Below are 19,579 nucleotides of genomic sequence, written 5' to 3' on the forward strand. Positions count from 1 at the left end.
GTTAGTCACTCAGTCATGTCCAACTCTTCTTGATCCCATGGACCATAGCCCACCAGGCTCCTCAGTCCATGAATGCTCCAGGCTAGAATACTGGAGAGGGTTGCCATTTCCTTCTCTAGGGAATCTTCCCAACCCAGGAGTTGAACCCAGGTCTTCTACATGTCTCCTGCGAGGCAGCAGATTCTTTAACTGCTGAAAGCAACTACAGTCCAGTAAAAATTAATGTTTAAAAAAGGGAAAAGCTAAATATTGCTATTATAAAAAAAAAGAGTAGGTGAGTAGCTCTTGACCAGCGTGTGGTCAAGTATCTCATTCAGAGGTGCCAGTTATGGTTTTCCCATCCCATGCCTGTGACAGACATCACTAATCAATCATGGCTTTTTCCACCTATTAATCTTAGCTGTGACCTCACAGCTCTTCTCCAGATGGCACTCCAGGCAGCCATTACCAATCAGTAGCCGTTGGCACATGGATGAGACATATATACCCGTCCCCACTCAAGCTTCTTGCCATGGTTCTCCAGTTCTTCTTGCAGCAAAGGTATGTTGTGTAAAATATGACAGATGTGAATCAGTCAGTGGCCTCTGACTTCATTCTGGTGGGCCTCTTCAGCCGCTCAGGGTCACCCCAGCTACTCTTCTTCCTGGTGGCTGTCATGTTTATCATGGGGCTTCTGGGCAACGCCACTCTGCTCCTCCTGATCTGCGTGGACTCCCGGCTCCACACACCGATGTATTTTCTGCTGGGTCAGCTCTCCCTGTTTGATGTTGGCTTCCCGCTGGTCACCATCCCCAAGACGGCCTCAGACTTTCTGCAGGGAGAAGGTTCCATCTCCTTCGGGGGTTGTGCAGCTCAGATATTCTTCCTCACGCTGATGGGTGTGGCTGAGGGCGTCCTGTTGGCCCTCATGTCCTATGACCGTTATGTGGCTGTGTGCCATCCGCTGCAGTATTCTCTGCTCATGAGGCGCTGGGTGTGCCTGCTCATGGTGACCTCCTCCTGGCTGGCGGGTGTGCTCAATGCCTGCACCCAGACCTCCATCACTCTGCACTTCCCCTACTGTGCCTCGCACACCGTGGACCACTTCTTTTGTGAGGTGCCCGCGCTGCTGAAGCTCTCCTGTGCGGACACGTCCGCCTATGAACTGGCGCTGTCCACCTCGGGAGTGCTGATCCTGGTGCTTCCGCTTTCCCTCATTGCCACCTCCTATGGCCACGTGTTGGGGGCTGTTCTACGTATGCGCTGAGAGGAGGCTCGCCACAAGGCCTTCACCACCTGCTCCTCACACATCACAGCAGTGGGACTCTTCTATGGCGCAGCCGTGTTCATGTACATGGTCCCGGGTGCCTACCACAGCCCATGCCAGGACAACATGGTCTCCCTGTTCTACAGCCTTATCACCCCCACACTCAACCCCCTCATATACAGCCTGAGGAACCGGGAAGTGTGGACGGCTTTGGTCAAAGTTCTCCGCAGAGCTGGGCGCAAGGCAAAGTGATAATCACAGAGGGAGCTGCGGGTGTGATCTTAGTGGCCCTCCATTCCACCCATCTCACCGAAGGACCAATTTATGGTGCAGCTGCTAAGGCCTTAGATCCAAGGCTAAGTGTCTGCCCAGCTTCTTCCCATCCCTTGAGGAGTTGGGTTCATGTTTTCTCCCATGGACTTGTGGAAAGCAATAGTAGCAGTCCTGTATTAAAAAGAAATATACTTTAGTGTATTCTTGCCCGTATTTTTAGCACTATTTACATGAATGGAAGCAGGACTTCCCTGGTGGCTAAGATGGTAAAGAAATTGCCTGCAATGCAGGAGACTCAGGTCCCATCTCTGGGTCGGGAAGACCCCTTGGAGAAGAGAATGTTTACATACCCCAGTATTCTTGTCTGCAGACTTCCATGGACAGAGAAGCCTGGCAGGCTACAGTTCATGGGGTCACAAAGAGTCTGACATGACTGAGTGACTAACACACATGCATGAATGGAAGACCCTACTTTGTAAACTTGAGATTTCCTTGTTATTGAACTGATAATTATACTAGTAATAATTAACGCTTTAGACCAATTGATCTACTGAGTAAATGTTATTTTGTCCCCATGACAGCTTTTGAGATGTAGTGACTATCATGTGTTATGTGTAAGAAAAAAGACTGAAAAAGGGAAAATAAGTCATCAGTGGTCACACTTCCAGAAAGTGGCACAGCTGGGGCTTGAACCCATGATGTTCTGATGCCAAACTATTGTGCTATTTGACCACTAAGCAGTGATCTGTTACCTGCCATAGGTGTGTGTGCATGTGTGTGTGTCTGTATAAAGATGGAAAACCATGCATATCTCCTTTAAAAATGAAATATAGAGGTCTCATTTGGAAGCTTAAAAACAAACTCCATCTTTGCTGTTAAGCCCAGCCTTGAAAACAGTTGTAAACAAGAGCAATTGAAACAAAAAAAGCCAAAGTGTAAATATTGAACATAAATCATTACTCTGCTTCATGTTCACTAGACATTCAAACTTTATTTTGTCCTTGGTTATATAACTAAAATAAGTGCTTGATTTTTAAAAATAGATTTAAAACTATGTATTTCCTAAAGAAATAATATTTGCTTTTCTCTTTATTCCTTCCTGCTTTCCTTGATAATCTTTTATTCTTTTATTTTTAAATTTTTTTTCCATTTATTTTTATTAGTTGGAGGCTAATTACTTTATATCATTGCAGTCGTTTTTGTCATACATTGAAATGAATTAGCCTTGGATTTACATGTATTCCCCATCCCGGTCCCCCCTCCCACCTCCCTCTCCACCCGATCCCTCTGGGTCTTCCCAGTGCACTAGGCCCGAGCACTTGTCTCATGCACCCAACCTGGGCTGGTGATCTGTTTCACCCTAGATAATATACATGTTTCGATGCTGTTCTCTTGAAACATCCCACCCTTGCCTTCTCCCACAGAGTCCACAAGTCTGTTCTATACATCTGAGTCTCTTTTTCTGTTTTGCATATAGGGTTATTGTTACCATCTTTCTAAATTCCATTGTTTATAATAGCCAGGACATGGAAGCAACCTAGATGCCCATCAGCAGACGAATGGATGAGGAAGCTGTGGTACATATACACCATGGAATATTACTCAGCCATTAAAAAGAATTCATTTGAATCAGTTCTAATGAGATGGATGAAACTGGAGCCCATTATACAGAGCGAAGTAAGCCAGAAAGATAAAGACCATTACAGTATACTAACACATATATATGGAATCTTTTGTTCTTTTAAAAAGTTTCTTCATTTTAAAAATTAAGTTAAATACTTTTCATGAATTAAAAAATGTTTTCGGTGAAATATTCCTTCTCAATTAATGTATTGTGTATTTTCCAGTGATTTCAATATGATCATTCTATGTATTTGGGGAGCCATGTTTTTCAGAGTGTTTTAGAAGCATTAAAAGACTTGGTGAAAACTTGTTTCTTGTTTTAATATACTTTATTTATTTGTTTGATGTGGACCATCTTTAAAGTCTTTATTGAATTTGTTACAATACTGCTTCTGTTTTATGTTTTGCTTTTTTAGGCCACGTGGCATGTGGGATCTTAGTTTTCCAGGCAGGGATCGAATCTGAGCCCCTGCATTGGAAAGCAAAGTCTTAACCACTGGACTGCCAGTGAAGTCCATTGATGTATTTTTTTAAAAACTTACTTTCAATTGGAGGATAATTGCTTTACAATACTTTACTGGTTTCTGCCCTACATCAACATGAATCAGTCATAGGTATAAACATGTCCTCTCCCTCTGGAAGGTCCCTCCCATCTCCTACCCTATCCCACCCCTCTAGGTAGTCACAGAGCACTGGCTTGAACTCCCTGCAGTACAGAGAAAATTCCCACTGGCTATCTATTTTGCATATGGTAATGCATATGTTTCCATGCTCCTCTCTCAATTTTTCCCATCCTCTCCTTCCCCCACTGTGTTCACAAGCCTGTTCTCTATGTCTGTGTCTCCACTGTTGCCCTGCAAATGAATTCATCAATACCATCTTTCTAGATTCCATATATATGCATACTTTAAAATTGAACTATAGATCACGTATAATATTATGTTAGTTTTAGGTGTACAATATAGTGATCCAACAATCAAATACACTACAAAATGATGACCACGAGAAGTTCATTAAGCTCTCACTCTACAAAATTAATAGTGTTATTGACTGCATCTCTTGTGCTATTTATTATATCCCCATGACCTATTTATTTTATAAATAGAAGTTTGTATTTCTTAATCCCCTTCACCTAGTTTGCCCAGCCCCCAACCCCCTCCCTCTGGCAACCACCAGTTTGCTCTGTTTCTGCTTTGTTTGTTTTGTTTTTAGATTCCACATATCAGTCAGATTATACAGTATTTGTCTTTCTCTGTCTGACTTATTTCACTTAGCATAATACTTTCCTGATTCATCTGCATTGTTGCAAGTGGCAAGATTTCATTTCTTTTTGTTGCTGAGCAATATTCCATTTTATGTACACATCACATCCTCTTTATCCATTCATCTATTTAAAAAATATTTTTAGATTTTGAATTGGACTATAATTGCTTTACAATGTTGTGTTGGTTTCTGCCACACAACAGCATGCTATACAACAGTCATCATTTCAGTTCAGTTCAGTTCAGTTGCTCAAGTCGTGCTGACTCTGCAACCCCATGAATCGCAGCACGCCAGGCCTCCCTGTCCATCACCAACTCCCGGAGTCCACCCAAACCCATGTCCATTGAGTCGGTGATGCCATCCAACCATCTCATCCTCTGTCGTCCTCTTCTCCTCCTGCCCTCAATCTTTCCCAGCATCAGGGTCTTTTCAAATGAGTCAGCTCTTTGCATCAGGTGGCCAAAGTATTGGAGTTTCAGCTTCAACATCAGTCCTTCCAGTGAACACCCAGGACTGATCTCCTTTAGGATGGACTGGTTTGATCTCCTTGCAGACCAAGGGACTCTCAAGAGTCTTCTCCAACACCACAGTTCAAAAGCATCAATTATTCTGTGCTCAGATTTCTTTATAGTCCAACTCTCACATCCATACGTGACCACTGGAAAAACCATAGCCCTGACTAGATGGACCTTTGTCGACAAAGTAATGTCTCTGCTTTTTAATATGCTGCCTCGGTTGGTCATAACTTTCCTTCTAAGAAGTAAGCATCTTTTAATTTCATGGCTGCAGTCACCATCTGCAGTGATTTTGGAGCCCAGAAAAATAAAGTCAGCCAGTGTTTCCACTGTTTCCCCATCTATTTGCCATGAAGTGATGGGACCAGATGCTATGATCTTAGTTTTCTGAATGTTGAGCTTTAAGCCAACATTTTCACTCTCCCCTTTCACTTTCACCAAGAGGCTCTTTAGTTCTTCTTCACTTTCTGCCATAAGGGTGGTGTCATCACATATCTGAGGTTATTGATATTTTCCCCTGCAATCTTGATCCCAGCTTGTGCTTCCTCCAGCCCAACCTTTCTCATGATGTACTCTGCATATAAGTTAAATAAGCAGGGTGACAATATACAGCCTTGACATACTCCTTTTCCTATTTGGAACCAGTCTGTTGTTCCATGTCCAGTTCTAACTGTTGCTTCCTGACCTGCATACCGGTTTCTCAAGAGGCAGGTCAGGTGGTCTTGTATGCCCATCTCATTCAGAATTTTCCACAGTTTATTGTGATCCACACAGTCAAAGGCTTTGGCATAGTCAATAAAGCAGAAATAGATGTTTTTCTGGAACTCTCTTGCTTTTTCAATGATCCAGCAGATGTTGGCAATTTGTTGGAATCTCTGGTTCCTCTGCCTTTTCTAAAACCAGCCTGAACACCAGCCGTAAGCATACATATATCCCCTCCCTTTTGAGGCTCCCTCCCATCCTCCCTCCATTTGCCTATTGATAAGACATTTAGAATATAAGTTCAAAAAAACTAAGTAATTCCTGAGCCGAATTATCCTGTAGACTTTAATAGAAAATGAAGAAATATTATAGTAAATAAATATTGAGATTTACCATGAAAAGGAAAGATCATGATAGATGTTGCAATAGATGTGGGTGAAAGTTTAGTCTGTCTTTCTCAAGTACCACCCCACTCTTCTCTTCTTTGGGACCAATGTAGCCTGTCTCACTGTGTTTTCAGGGCTCTTTCTTGGTTCCTCTCTCTGCCTCCCTGGCAATCCTATTGGTCCTTAAGACCAAAGTCAGTCTCTTCTCTTACTTCTTCACCATATGCATCTGACTCTTGCTATCCCCAGAGGTTACCTGTTTCTTGCAGACAGGCTGTGAGAGATCCCAGCCGGTTCCTGGACTCCTCTATAGCTGATATGGACACCACCAGGGGTGTCAGGGCTGGTGTGCACACGCCTACCCATCCTTAGGTTGGTCCAGACTTTCAGCTGAACTTCTTGGTGGAATTGTTGTTAAGGCATTTGTAAAATCCAAAGGACTTTCACCTTCTTCATGGCTGCAAGTAGGAGTCCCTGCGTTCTCTTGTTTTCCAAGGTCTCCTCCCTTTAGCTGTCACCTGAACTCACTGTCAGCCTGGAAAGCTATTCTAGTCACTGACCTTTGGAATATGCAGCTGACCAGTATTCTTCTTTTTTAAAAAATATTTTTATACTTACTTACTTTCGGCTGTACTGGGTCTTGGTCGCTGCTCAGGCTTTCCTCCAGTTGCGAGGACCTGGGGCTGCTCTCTAGCTGCAGTACTTGGGTTTCTCACCGAGTTGGTCTCTCTTGTGGAGCACAGGCTCCAGAGCATAGGTTCAGTAGTTGTGGTGCCTGGGCTTAGCTGCTCTAAGGTATGTGAGATCTTCCTGGACCAGGGATTGAACCCACGTCTTATGCATTGGCAGACGGATTCGTAACCACTGGACCACCAGGGAAGCTCTGGTCAGTCTTCTTGAGTGTCTAGAGCTTCCTCCAGTTTTCTTCTTGGCCTGTTTCTTGGTCTCATTGCTTCCTCTGTGAAGTTGGTGTGGAGCCCTATACCACGGTCACAGGTGTGGAACTTTGTACCAAGGTCACAGGACAAAAATCTCTGCAATTAACCAAGCCCCATAGCAAATGTTGTCATGAACATCCTGATCTAAACCAGCCAGTTCTCTGATCTTCATATTGCAGGTTTCCCAGATGGCACTAGTGGTAAAGAATCTGCCTGCCAATGCAGGAGACATAAGAGACTCGGATTCCATGCCTGGGTCAAGAACATCCTCTGGAGAAGGAAATGGCAACCCACTCCAGTATTCTTACCCAGAGAATCCCATGGACAGAGGAGCCTGGGGGGCCACAGTCCATGAGGTCGCAGAGTCTGACACTACTGAGGTTTTGAACACACCATTACCCACCTGCAGCATCCTAAAGCGAAAATGTTAGTCACTCAGTCACGTCTCTTTGTGACCCTCTGGACTGTGGCCCTCCAGGCTCCTCTGTCCATGGGATTCTCCAGGCAAGAATACTGGGGTGGGTTGCCATGCCCTGCTCCAGGGGATCTTCCCGACCCAGGGATGGAACCCACGTTTCCTGTGTCTCCTGCATTGGCAAGTGGATTCTTTACCAGCTGAGGCATAATATAGCATACACTTAGGTAAAGATATCACTGCAATAAACTAGGAATTACAGCTTAGATTTCAAATACTTTCTCTACACAATCCAATTTTGAGATTCTAATCACAACGATCTGTTTAAAATGCAAACCTGATCCTTTACTTGAACTTTTCGGTCCTTTTCATTTTTGTCTTTGGCAGATATTTATCCTGTTGTCCTGCGCTAATAACACTGCCTTCTTTATTCCCCAATGTGTCTCAATTTGCAGAAAGAATTTGGTCACCCTTTTTTGCGAAGCACCTACTATGTGCAAAGTGCTGATATAGAACTTGTGATCCTGAAATTAAACAGCACTGCTCCCATTTCCTTAGTGAGAGGGACTGATAAGTAGAGCAAAGAGTTCATAACCCATCATATAGAAATAAATGCTGCGATCAACAGTAAGGCAGAGAGAGACAGAGGGAGGGAGGGAGGGAGATAGTTTGAGTATGAGCATTTATTCACATTTAAGTGTTTTTTCATGTGTTCATGTACATAAACTCTTGGGGGGGGGAGTGGATTGTCTCCTTCTGGGGTTTGAGGGAGGCTCCTATGCATTGTAACTTTCTTCCAGGTACACCTCTTTTGGACTTTATCTTGTTTTTTAAATTTATTTGGCTGTACTGGGTCTTAGTTGTGGCACGGGGGTTCTTGGTTGCAGCATGTGGGATCTAGTTCCCTGACGAGAGATCGAACCCACCCTGCATTGGGAGCGTGGACTCTTAGCCACTGGACCACCGATAGGATATAAAGTATATTGAAGAGGAGATTTTTTAAGGAATTCACTCACATAGTTATGAAAGTGAGAAATCTTGCAGTCTGAATTCTGAGTCTGATACTGAGCAGGGGTCTATGGGACTCCAGGGCACAAAGACTTTCCATGTCCCCCATTTCTTCAATTACAGGAAATGGCCTTCATTCAGCCCCCATGACCTTCTCTGAGCTCCAGTGGGCAGATTCAAGCAGTTGTTAATTAGGGAAGGGTGGGAATGCAAGACCAAGGAGAAATGGTCAAGAGCAACCTTGGAGCAAGGTCTTGTTGCTGTTGTTCAGTGGCTAAGTCGTGTCCGACTCTTTGCCACCCCATGGACTGTAGCATGCCAGTCTCTGTCCTCCATTATTTCCCAGAGTTTGCTCCAATTCATACCCACTGAGTCCGTGATGCTTTCCAACCATCTCATCCTCTGCTGCCCCCTTCTTTTGCCTTCAATCTTTCCCAGCATCAGAGTCTTTTCCAATGAGTCAATTTTTCGCATCAGGTGGCCAAAGTATTGGAGCTTCAGCTTCAGCATCAGTCCTTCCACTGAATATTCATGGTTAATTTCCTTGAGGATTGACTGACTTGATCTTCTTGCAGTCCAAAGGACTCTGAAGAGTCTTCTCGAGCACCACAGACTGCTACTTACCTCACCACCAACCCATCAGAATGCAAGCCTGTCACTGCTTTGATCCTTATCACCTAACCCCAACCAAGAGCCCAGACTGTAAGACCTCTCCCTATTCCCCATCGAGGGGGCACAGTTCATGAGGCGCTAGCCTACTCTGGTCCCTCTTTGCCTGGCAAAGGAATAAAGCCACTCTTTCTTTCTCCTTCATAACTGTCTTCATCTTTCCACTTGGCATCAGTGCACAGAAAGGCAAGGTTTTGGCAGCACTATCTGCAAGCTGGAGAAGCAGAAAGCCAGTGGTAAAATTCAGTTCAAGTCTGAAGGCCTGAGCTCTGAGTCCAAGGGAAGGAAAAGGTGGACATCCCAGTTCAAGAGGAGAGAATGGATTCACCCTTCCTTCACTTTTTTGATCCATTTGGCCCTCAGCAGAATGGATGACACTCCCCCTCCCCCACTACCCTCTGCCACACTGGGGAGGGTGGGGTCTCTTAACTTAGTCTATGGAATCAAATGCTAATCTCTTCCAGAAACATCTTCAGGAACACAGAGTTAATACACAACCTGCTAACTGGGCATTCCTTAGCCCAGTCATGTTGCTCCCTACAATTAAACATCAGATGTTGTATTATCCACCCAACACCAATAGAAACAGAACAAGATAACCTAGGTGATTTTATTTTTTAATTTATTTTTATTTTTTAAACTCTTTTGGGCTTCCCTGGTGGCTCAGATGGTAAACAATCTGCCTGCAATGCAGAAGACCTGGGTTTCATCCCGGAGCTGGTAAGATCCCCTGGAGAAGAAAATGGCAATCTACTCTAGTTTTCTTCTTGGGAAATCCTAATGGACAGAGGAATCTGGCAGGCTACAGTCCATGGGGTGGCAGAAGAGCCGGACACAACTTAGCAACGAAACAACAAAATACATGGTTTTGGAAGGACTGATACATGGCTACAGCTCAATGTTCACTCATGATTACTTTCTGCACATCATTGGGGGTATAACTGATTATATAATTTTAAATTACAAAAATTTTATAGGTGTATAACCGCTTTACAGTTTTGTCTTAGTTTCTGGTGAATCAGCCTTAAGCAGACATGCATCCCTTGCTTCCTGAGCCTCTCTCCCACTCCTCCCATCCCAGCCGCCTAGGTCACCATGGAGCAGCGGGCTTAGCTCCCCGTGCTATAGAGCAACTTCCCACTGGCTATCTATCTTACACATGGTAGTGTACACAGGTCTGTAATTTTAAGTATTTAAAAACACACATTAAAGAAAGTAAACACAGAGGAAATTGGTTTCTATAATATTTCTATTTACCAAAGAAATTGAAATTATTTCAAAAGGTAGCCCACATCAGAATGAAGAAAAAGTTAAATCATAGTCAGCGAAATAAAGATAGTTAACAGACTATTTAGAGGGCTTCCCAGGTAGTGGGAAAGAACCTGCCTTTCAGGAAATGTAAGAGAGGTGGGTTTGATCCCTGGGTGGGGTAAATCCCCCGGAGGAGGGCATGGCAATCCACTCCAGTGTTCTTGCCTGGAGAATCCCATGGACGGAGGAGCCTGGTGGGCTGCAGTCCATAGGGTCCCAAAGAGTCAGACATGACTGATGCGACTTAGCAAATGCACAAAACACTGATTTCTTTGGAATGGCTATTGGCATAGACTTTATAGATTTTTAATAAAGATTTGGACTTTTACTGATAAACATTTAAACAGCCTCTACTTTATTGTGTTAAAACATAAGCTTATGGATACTTCTGTGTATAGAAATAATTTTTTTTGTACAATGTATCCTGAGTGGGAGTAACCATTAAAATGTTGAAACTGCCAACACCACTCCCAGACACAAATGTATTACATTTTTTCATTTACAAGAGTATCTGACAGTGTCAATAGCCTCAAATTCTCAACTTTGTGGATAAAGTTTCGTAAATCTCTTCAAAGCCTTTGATCTGAGGGAGGGGTGTGTCCTCTGGATTGGGTTGTCCCCTGATTGGGTTGTCCACTCTCTTCCTCTATAAAAAGAGAACCAGAGGCAGAAGTTCCTGTACTTTCCAGCAAGTCACAGGCTGTCTGCATCTCCAGAGTGGTCAGAGGACAGCACTTGGAAGATAGGGAATCCTGCATAGACCAGAGGTCCAAGCAGGCCTCTTCTGGTGAGTGTGGAATCTCTCTTGATTGCAAGAGAGTGTTCATTTATGTACTTTTTTTTTTTTTTTGCAAAGTCTTTTTAAGTTGGCAGACGATAGCTCTTAAAGAGGTCACCTTATTGAAAGTTATTTCCTTGGTGCTAGTGTTAAGAAATACTGATGATTTTGTATATTTTGAGTCTGAAGCTTTCTTGGGATAGTACCCCAGATTTTTTTCTTGGCATGCGGGATCTTAGTTCCTAGACAAGGGATCAAACCCCATGCAGTGGAAGCTTGGAGTCTTAACCACTGGACCACCAGGGAAATCCCAGGTTGTACATATATATATATATATATATGTATATATACATATATATATATATATATTTTTTTTTAAAACAAAGTCACTATGAAGTAGAAGTATTTGGAAGTGTTCTTTAAATAGTCCTCTCTGAGAAGTTGTTTTACACACTATGTGTTTGGTTTTCCTTCCTTTCTTTAAAAAAATTCAATTCTTTGCTTCAAGAACTATTTGAACCTATTGCTTCAAATAGGTCATCAGTTTGGCCTTCTGCAATTTCTTCATCAACAATTGTCATTAATTTTTTTCTCCCTTCTTATTTCTGTTCCTACATATCTCCTTCTTTCTCTGTCTCTCTGTTGGCCTTATTGATGATCACAATACTTAATTATACCTGAAACTATAGTAGATATGGGCTTCTCAGGTAGCCCAGCTGGTAAAGAATCTGCCTGTAATGCGGGAGACCACTGTTCGACTCCTGGGTCAGGAGGCTCCCCTGGAGAAGGGACAGGCTGCCCACTCCAGTGTTCTTGGGCTTCCCTGGTGGCTCAGAGGGTAAAGAGCCCACATACAATGTGGGAGACCTGGGTTTGATCCCTGGGTTGGGAAGATGCCCTGGAGGAGAGCATGGCAACCCACTCCAGTATTCTTGCCTAGAGAATCCCCACGGACAGATTAAGCACAATAGTAGATATTCTTTATTCTATCACCCTTTTTACTCATTAGGATTCAAATAAACTGGGGCAGTGACTTTAAGTTAAACTCAAGGGTTTTAGTACAATGTGGCACATAATTGTTCAGTTGCTAAGTCATGTCCGACTCTTTGCCGCCCCAAGGACTGCTGCATACCAGGCTCCCCTGTCCTTCACTATCTTCCAGAGTTTGCTCTAATGTATGTCCACTGAGTTGGTGATGCCATCCAACCATCTCATGCTCTGTCATCCCCTTCCTCTCCTGCCTTCAATCTTTCCCAGCATCAGGGTCTTTTCAATCTTTACTTCAGATCAGGTGGCCAAAGGACTGGAGCTTCAGTTTCAGCATTAATCCTCCCAATAAATGCTCTGTAAATGGGATGATCAAGTAATTTTCCCTCCAAACTTGGACTTCTAGATCAATGTTCAGGGATAGTGCTAATAATTATGGCAGGAAAACAGAAATAAAATAAAAATTTTAGTTTCTCCCTTTAAAAATATCTTCTGAAGACAGAAATGGTAGATTTAAAGAAAGGGTGTACTGATTAGGTTTACATGTTAACCAGATTATTGTGATTAGAGATTAAATGGATTACATAAAGGATTTGAAGCCCTAGTGCCAATTAGACAATCTACCACAAAAGAGATTTTTATCATTGTATATAACTGGAGTTGAGTGAATTTATTAGAAAAGTTTAGAAAGTATTTTTTGAGTTTGAACAGTCTTTTTCAAAAAATATATATGAGCCCAGTCTAAGGGCAAAGTGAATAAGTGAGTCTGTCAGTGTAAACCACTAAAGTCCACATTACTCTTCCCTTCATTGGGCATCCAACTTAGTGAGAAAATCAAGATAAAGAGATGATGTGCCTGCGTGCTAAGTTGCTTCAGTCATGTCTGACTATTTGTGAACCCATGGACTGCAGCCTGCCAGGTTCCTCTGCCCATGGGATTCTCCAGGCAAAAAAATGGATTGCCATGCCCTTCTCCAGGGGATCTTCCCGACCCAGGGATCTAACCTGTGTCTCTCACATCTAACCTGCTTTGGCAGTCAGGTTCTTTACCACTAGCACCACCTGGGAAGTCTGGATAGTACACATACAATTCAAAATGGGAAACATTAATAGGGGAAGTGCAATATTAATCTTAATGACTGGATCAGGAAAAGTCACAGTGTTCAATGGTGTTTTGCAGGAACACTGCAGGAACACTGAAAGAGGCAGCGGCTCTGGAGGTCTGAGCCGCATCACCGACTCCCTGTGGAGGTTCCTAGACCTGCCGTTCCTGGGGCAGTAGAGACCTGCCGGGTCTCTGTTCATCCCGCGAGATCTCGCGTTAACCTCGGCTACTGGAAATATGGCTGCAGCGAGTGAACCCGCGATGGAGAAAACTGTGACACCTGTTCCCGTGAAGGGGGAAAAGAAAGAAAACGAACAAATCCGTAAACTCTTCATTGGTGGCTTGAGCTCTGAAACCACAGAAGAAAGTCTGAGGAAGTACTACCAGCAGTGGGGAGAACTCACAGACTGTGTGGTCATAAGGGGCCTTGCCAGTCAAAGATCAAGAGGGTTTGGTTTTGTTACTTTCTCCTCCGTGGCTGAGGTGGATGCAGCCATGGCGGCCAGACCTCATTCCATTGATGGGAGAGTGGTTGACCCCAAACGTGCTGTTGCGAGAGAGAAATCTGAAAAACAGGGGTCGCTTGTCACTGTGAAGAAGCTGTTCGTTGGTGGAATTAAGGAAGATACCGAGGAGCATCATCTGAGAGAGTACTTTGAGAAATATGGAAAAATCGATGCCATTGAGATCATTACTGATAGGCAGTCGGGCAAGAAAAGAGGCTTTGGATTTGTGACTTTTGATGACTATGATCCCGTGGATAAGATAGTGTTGCAGAAATACCATACCATCAATGGTTATCGTGCAGAAGTCGGGAAGGCTTTGTCGAGACAGGAAATGAAGGAAATTCAAGGTTCTAGAAGTAGAAAAGGAGGCCCCTTTGGTTTTAGTGTTTCTTCTAGTGGGGGTGGAAATTTTGGACGAGGGCCAGGAACTAAATTTAGAGGAGAAGCTGATGGATATGGAAATGGTCCCAGATCTAGGGATGGCTGTCATGGGTATGGAGGAGGACCTGGAGGTGGTAATTTTGGAGGTTACCCTTGTTATGGAGGAGGAGGTGGAGAATATGGTGGTCGAGGTCCTGGGTATGGCAACCAGTGGGAGTTCTCTGGAGGTGGTTATGGCAATAATTTTGGAAATTACAACCAGCAATCGTCTAATTATGGTCCAATGAGGAATGGTATCTTTGATGTTGGCAGGAACATAGCGGCCCCATACGGTGGAGAAAATTATGGCCCAGGAGGCAGTGGAGGAAGTTGGGGTTATGGAGGGGGACGTGGATATTGAACGTTTTCCTCTTTGCCCTGGGCTTCACTGTCTGAATAGCAGAGGATGAGAGCCCAGACGTAACAGAACAGTTTCAGGTTATTGAAATAAGGACATTAAGAAAATTCTTATCTCAGCCATGAATAAATATTTAGCGATGTGTCAGAAAAACTCAGAGCAGGTTCAAAGGGTCATTTTTGTGAATGGGCTGGGTTATTTAAGAACATTACCTTCCTGTGGAGGAAAAATTGTGAAAAAAACTGACTTTGATACAGTTTCCTAGCTTCTTAATTGTTTCTTTCTAGTGAGAGTGTAGAAGTATTCCTTCTTTGATAATGTTAAATGTGTAAGTTTCAGGTGACATGTGAAACCTTTTAAATGGTTTTTCGCAAAGTTTTGAAGCTGTTAGCCAGAATCAGCACAATAGACAGAATGTTGTTAGTTTAAAACTTTGTGTCTGTAGAGTTAAGAAGCAGTTGTACTTTTATGATTTAATAAAATAATTCGAAAAGAAAAGTAGTTGTAATTTGTCCTTTTTCATTTATAACTTTTTCACTTTAAAATTTTTATCTTTTAAGTAATTTTTTCTACTTTTATGAGGTATTATTGATATATACTATTTAATTTACTGTTTATTTTTAGCAGCTTCCCAGGTGGCATAGTGGTAAAGAATCCACCTGCCAATGCAGTAGATGTGGATTCAACCCCTGGGTGGGAAGGATCCCCTGCAGAGGGAAATGGCAACACACTCCAGTATTGTCAACTGGGAAATCTCATGGACAGAGGAGCCTGGGGGCTTTAGTCCATGGGGTCCCAAGAGTTGGACATGACTTAGGGACTAACCACCAGACCACTATCACCCATTTATTTAGGCTGCATTGGGTCTTCATTGCGGTGAGTGGATGGTTCTCTTGTTGTAAAGCACCGACTCTAAGGTGCATGGGCTTTTTCCTTGAGGCACACAGGCGCAGTAGTTGCAACAGGTGGGCTTAGTTGTCCTGCAGTATATGGGACAAAAACAAGTGTTAACTATAGTCATTATGTTGTACATTACATCCCTTGTTGTTCATTCGCTGAGTCATGTCTGACTCTTTGCAACCCTATAAACTGCAGCATGCCAGGTTTCTCTATCACTATCTCCCTGAGTTTCTTCAAATAACATGTCCATCGAGTCAGTGATACCATCCAACCATCTCATCCTCTGTTGCCCCCTCCTCCTCTTGCCCTCAATTTCCCCGGCATCATGGTTTTTTCCAATGAGTCAGCTCTTTGCATCACGTAGCCGAAGTACTGGAGCTTCAGGTTTAGCATCTGTCCCTCCAATGAATATTTAGGGTTGATTTCCTTTAGGATTGACTGGTTTGATCTCCTTGCAGTCTAAGGGACTCTCAAGAGTATTCTCCAGCAACACAGTTCAAAAGCATCAATTCTTCAGCATTCAGGCCTCTTTATGATCCAGCTCTTACATCCATACATGACTACTGGAAAAAGCATAACTTTGATTAGATGGACCTTTGTTGGCAAAGTCATGTCTCTGCTTTTAAAAACAGTCAAGTCTTGACACTGCTATTCTTCCAAGGAATAAGTGTCTTTTAATTTTGTGGCTGAAGTCACCATAAGAAGTGATTTTGGAGCCCCCCCCCCCCAAATAAAGTCTCTCACTGTTTCCATTGTTTCCCTAGCTATTTGCCATGAAGTGATGGGACCGGATGCCATGATCTTTGTTTTCTGAGTGTTGAGTGTTAAGCCAGCTTTTCCCCTCTCCTCTTTCACCTTCTTCAAGAGGCTCTTTAGTTCCTCTTCACTTTCTGACATTAAAGTGGTATCATCTGCATATCTGAGGTCTTTGATATTTCTCCTGGCAATCTTGATTCTAGCTTGTGCTTCATCCAGCTAGGCATTTCTCATGATATACTCTGCACTGAAGTTAAATAAGCAGGGTGACAATATACAGCCTTGATGTACTTCTTTCTCAATTTTGAATCAGACCATTGTTCTGTGTCCAGTTCTAACTGTGCTTCTTGTCCTGCATACAGGTTTCTCAGGAGGAAGGTAAGGTGGTCTGTTATTTCCATCTCTTCAAGAATATTACACAGTTTGTCATGATCCACACAGTCAAATGCTTTAGCATAGTCAATGAAGCAGAAGCAGATGTTTTTTGGGAATTCTCTTGCTTTTTTCTATGATTCAGGGTATGTTGGAAATCTGATCTCTGGTTCCTCTGCCTTTTCTAAATCCAATTTGACATCTGAAAGTTCTTGGTTCACATACTGCTGAAGGCTAGCCTGAAGGATTTTGAGCAAAATCTTGTTGGCATGTGAAATGAGTGTAATTGTACAGTGATTTGAACATCTTTTGGCATTGCTTTTCTTTGGGATTGGAATGAAAACTGATCTTTTCCTGTCCTGTGGCCACTGCTGAGTTTTCCAAATTTGCTGGCATAATGAGTGCAGCACTTTCACAGCATCATGTTTTAGGATTTGAACTAGCTCAGCTAGAATTCCATCACCTCCACTAGCTTTGTTCATAGCAATGCTTTCTAATCCTTTGTTTAATGCAATGCTTCACACTCCAGGATATCTGGCTCTAGGTGAGTGATCACACCATCATGGTTAACTGGGTCATTAAGATCTTTTTTGTATAGTTCTTCTGTGTATTCTTGCCCCATTTTCTTAATCTCTTCTGCTTCTGTCAGGTCCTTGCCGTTTTTGTCCTTTATTGTGCCTATCTTTGTATGAAATGTTCCCTTGGTATCTCCAATTTTCTTAGAGATCTCTAGTCTTTCCCATTCTATTATTTTCGTCTATTTCTTTGCATTGGTCATTTAAGAAGGCTTTCTTATCTCTCCTTGCTATTCTCTGGGATTCTGCATTCAGTTGAGTATATCTTTCCCTTTCTCCTTTGCCTTTTGCTTTACTTCTTCTTTTCTTTTTCATTTATTTTTATTAGTTTGAGGCTAATTACTTTACAATATCATAGTGGTTTTTTGCCATACATTGACATGAATCAGCCATGGATTTACATGTGTTCCCCATCCCGATCCCCCCTCCCACCTCCCTCCCCATTTATCCCTCTGGGTCTTCCCAGTGCACCAGCCCTGAGCACTTGTCTCGTGCATCCAACCTGGGCTGGTGATCTGTTTCACCCTTGATAGTATACTTGTTTCAATGCTATTCTCTTAGAACATCCCACCCTCGCCTTCTCCCACCGAGTCCCAAAGTCTGTTCTGTACATCTGTGTTTCTTTTTCTGTTTTGCATATAGGGTTATCGTTACCATCTTTTTAAATTCCATATATATGTGTTCATATACTATATTGGTCTTTATCTTTCTGGCTTACTTCACTCTGTATATTGGGCTCCAGTTTCATCCATCTCATTAGAACTGATTCAAATGTATTATTTTTAATGGCTGAGTAATATTCCATAGTGTATATGTACCATAGCTTCCTTATCCATTCGTCTGCTGATGGGCATCTAGGTTGCTTCCATGTCCTTGCTATTATAAACAGTGCTGTGATGAACACTGGGGTGCACGCGTCTTTTTCAGATCTAGTTTCCTCGGTGTGTATGCCCAGGAGTGGGATTATTGGGTCATATGGCGGTTCTATTTTCAGTTTTTTTTAGGAATCTCCACACTATGGAGACATAGTGGCTGTAGTAGTTTGCATTCCCACCAACAGTGTAAGAGGGTTCCCTTTTCTCCACACCCTCTCCAGCATTTATTGCTTGTAGACTTTTGGATAGCAGCCATCCTGACTGGCATGTAATGGTACCTCATTGTGGTTTTGATTTGCATTTCTCTGATAATGAGTGATGTTGAGCATCTTTTCATGTGTTTGTTAGCCATCTGCATGTCTTCTTTGGAGAAATGACTGTTTAGTTCTTTGGCCCATTTTTTGATTGGGTCATTTATTTTTCTGGAATTGAGCTGTAGGAGTTGCTTGAATATTTTTGAGATTAATCCTTTGTCTGTTGCTTCATTTGCTATTATTTCCTCCAATTCTGAGGGCTGTCTTTTCACATTGCTTATAGTTTCCTTTGTTGTGCAAAAGCTTTTAAGTTTAATTAGGTCCCATTTGTTTATTTTTGCTTTTATTTCCAATATTCTGGGAGATGGGTCATAGAGGATCCTGCTGTGATTTATGTCAGAGAGTGTTTTGCCTATGTTCTGAGACTTTAATACCCCATTCACACCTATGGACAGATCAACTAAACAGAAAATTAACAAGGAAACACAAACTTTAAATGACACAATGGTCCAACTAGATCTAACTGATATCTGTAGGACATTTCACCCCAAAACAATTTCACCTTTTTCTCAAGTGCACACGGAATCTTCTCCAGAATAGATCACATCCTAGGCCATAAATCTAGCCTTGGTAAATTCAAAAACATTGAAATCATTCCAGTCATCTTTTCTGACCACAATGCAGTAAGATTATATCTCAATTACAGGAAAAAAAACTATTAAAAATTCCAACATATGGAGGCTAAATAACACGCTTCTGAATAACCAACAAATCATAGAAGAAATAAAAAAAGAAATAAAAATATGCATAGAAACAAATGAAAACGAAAACACAACAACCCAAAACCTATGGGACACTGTAAAAGCAGTGCTAAGGGGAAGGTTCATAGCAATACAGGCTTACCTCAAGAAACAAGAAAAAAGTCAAACAAATAACCTAACTCTACACCTAAAGCAACTAGAGAAGGAAGAAATGAAGAACCCCAGGGCTAGTAGAAGGAAAGAAATCTTAAAAATTAGGGCAGAAATAAATGCAAAAGAAACAAAAGAGGCCATAGCAAAAATCAACAAAGCCAAAAGCTGGTTTTTTGAAAAGGTAAATAAAATTGACAAACCATTAGCCAGACTCATCAAGAAAATCAAATCAATATAATTAGAAATTAAAATGGAGAGATCACAACAGACAACTCTGAAATACAAAGGATCATAAGAGACTACTACCAGCAGCTCTATGCCAATAAAATGGACAACTTGGAAGAAATGGCCAAATTCTTAGAAAAGTATAATTTTCCAAAACTGAACCAGGAAGAAATAGAAGATCTTAACAGACCCATCACAAGCACGG

General features: G+C 42.4%; 1 protein-coding gene and 1 pseudogene across 1 annotated transcript; both read left to right on the top strand.

Moving 5' to 3' along the window:
- The first annotated feature begins 556 nt into the window (after positions 1 to 556).
- On the top strand, positions 557 to 1,498 carry OR2Z1 (olfactory receptor family 2 subfamily Z member 1). Its single transcript, XM_020898695.2, is given in 1 exon segment — positions 557 to 1,498. A coding segment is annotated over 1 exon segment (942 nt).
- Positions 1,499 to 13,462: 11,964 nt separating this feature from the next.
- Positions 13,463 to 14,897, top strand: LOC110140285 (heterogeneous nuclear ribonucleoproteins A2/B1 pseudogene; annotated as a pseudogene).
- The last annotated feature ends 4,682 nt before the right edge of the window (positions 14,898 to 19,579 follow it).

Source organism: Odocoileus virginianus, chromosome 3 (genome assembly GCF_023699985.2).
Source record: "Odocoileus virginianus isolate 20LAN1187 ecotype Illinois chromosome 3, Ovbor_1.2, whole genome shotgun sequence".
Taxonomy (NCBI): domain Eukaryota; kingdom Metazoa; phylum Chordata; class Mammalia; order Artiodactyla; family Cervidae; genus Odocoileus; species Odocoileus virginianus.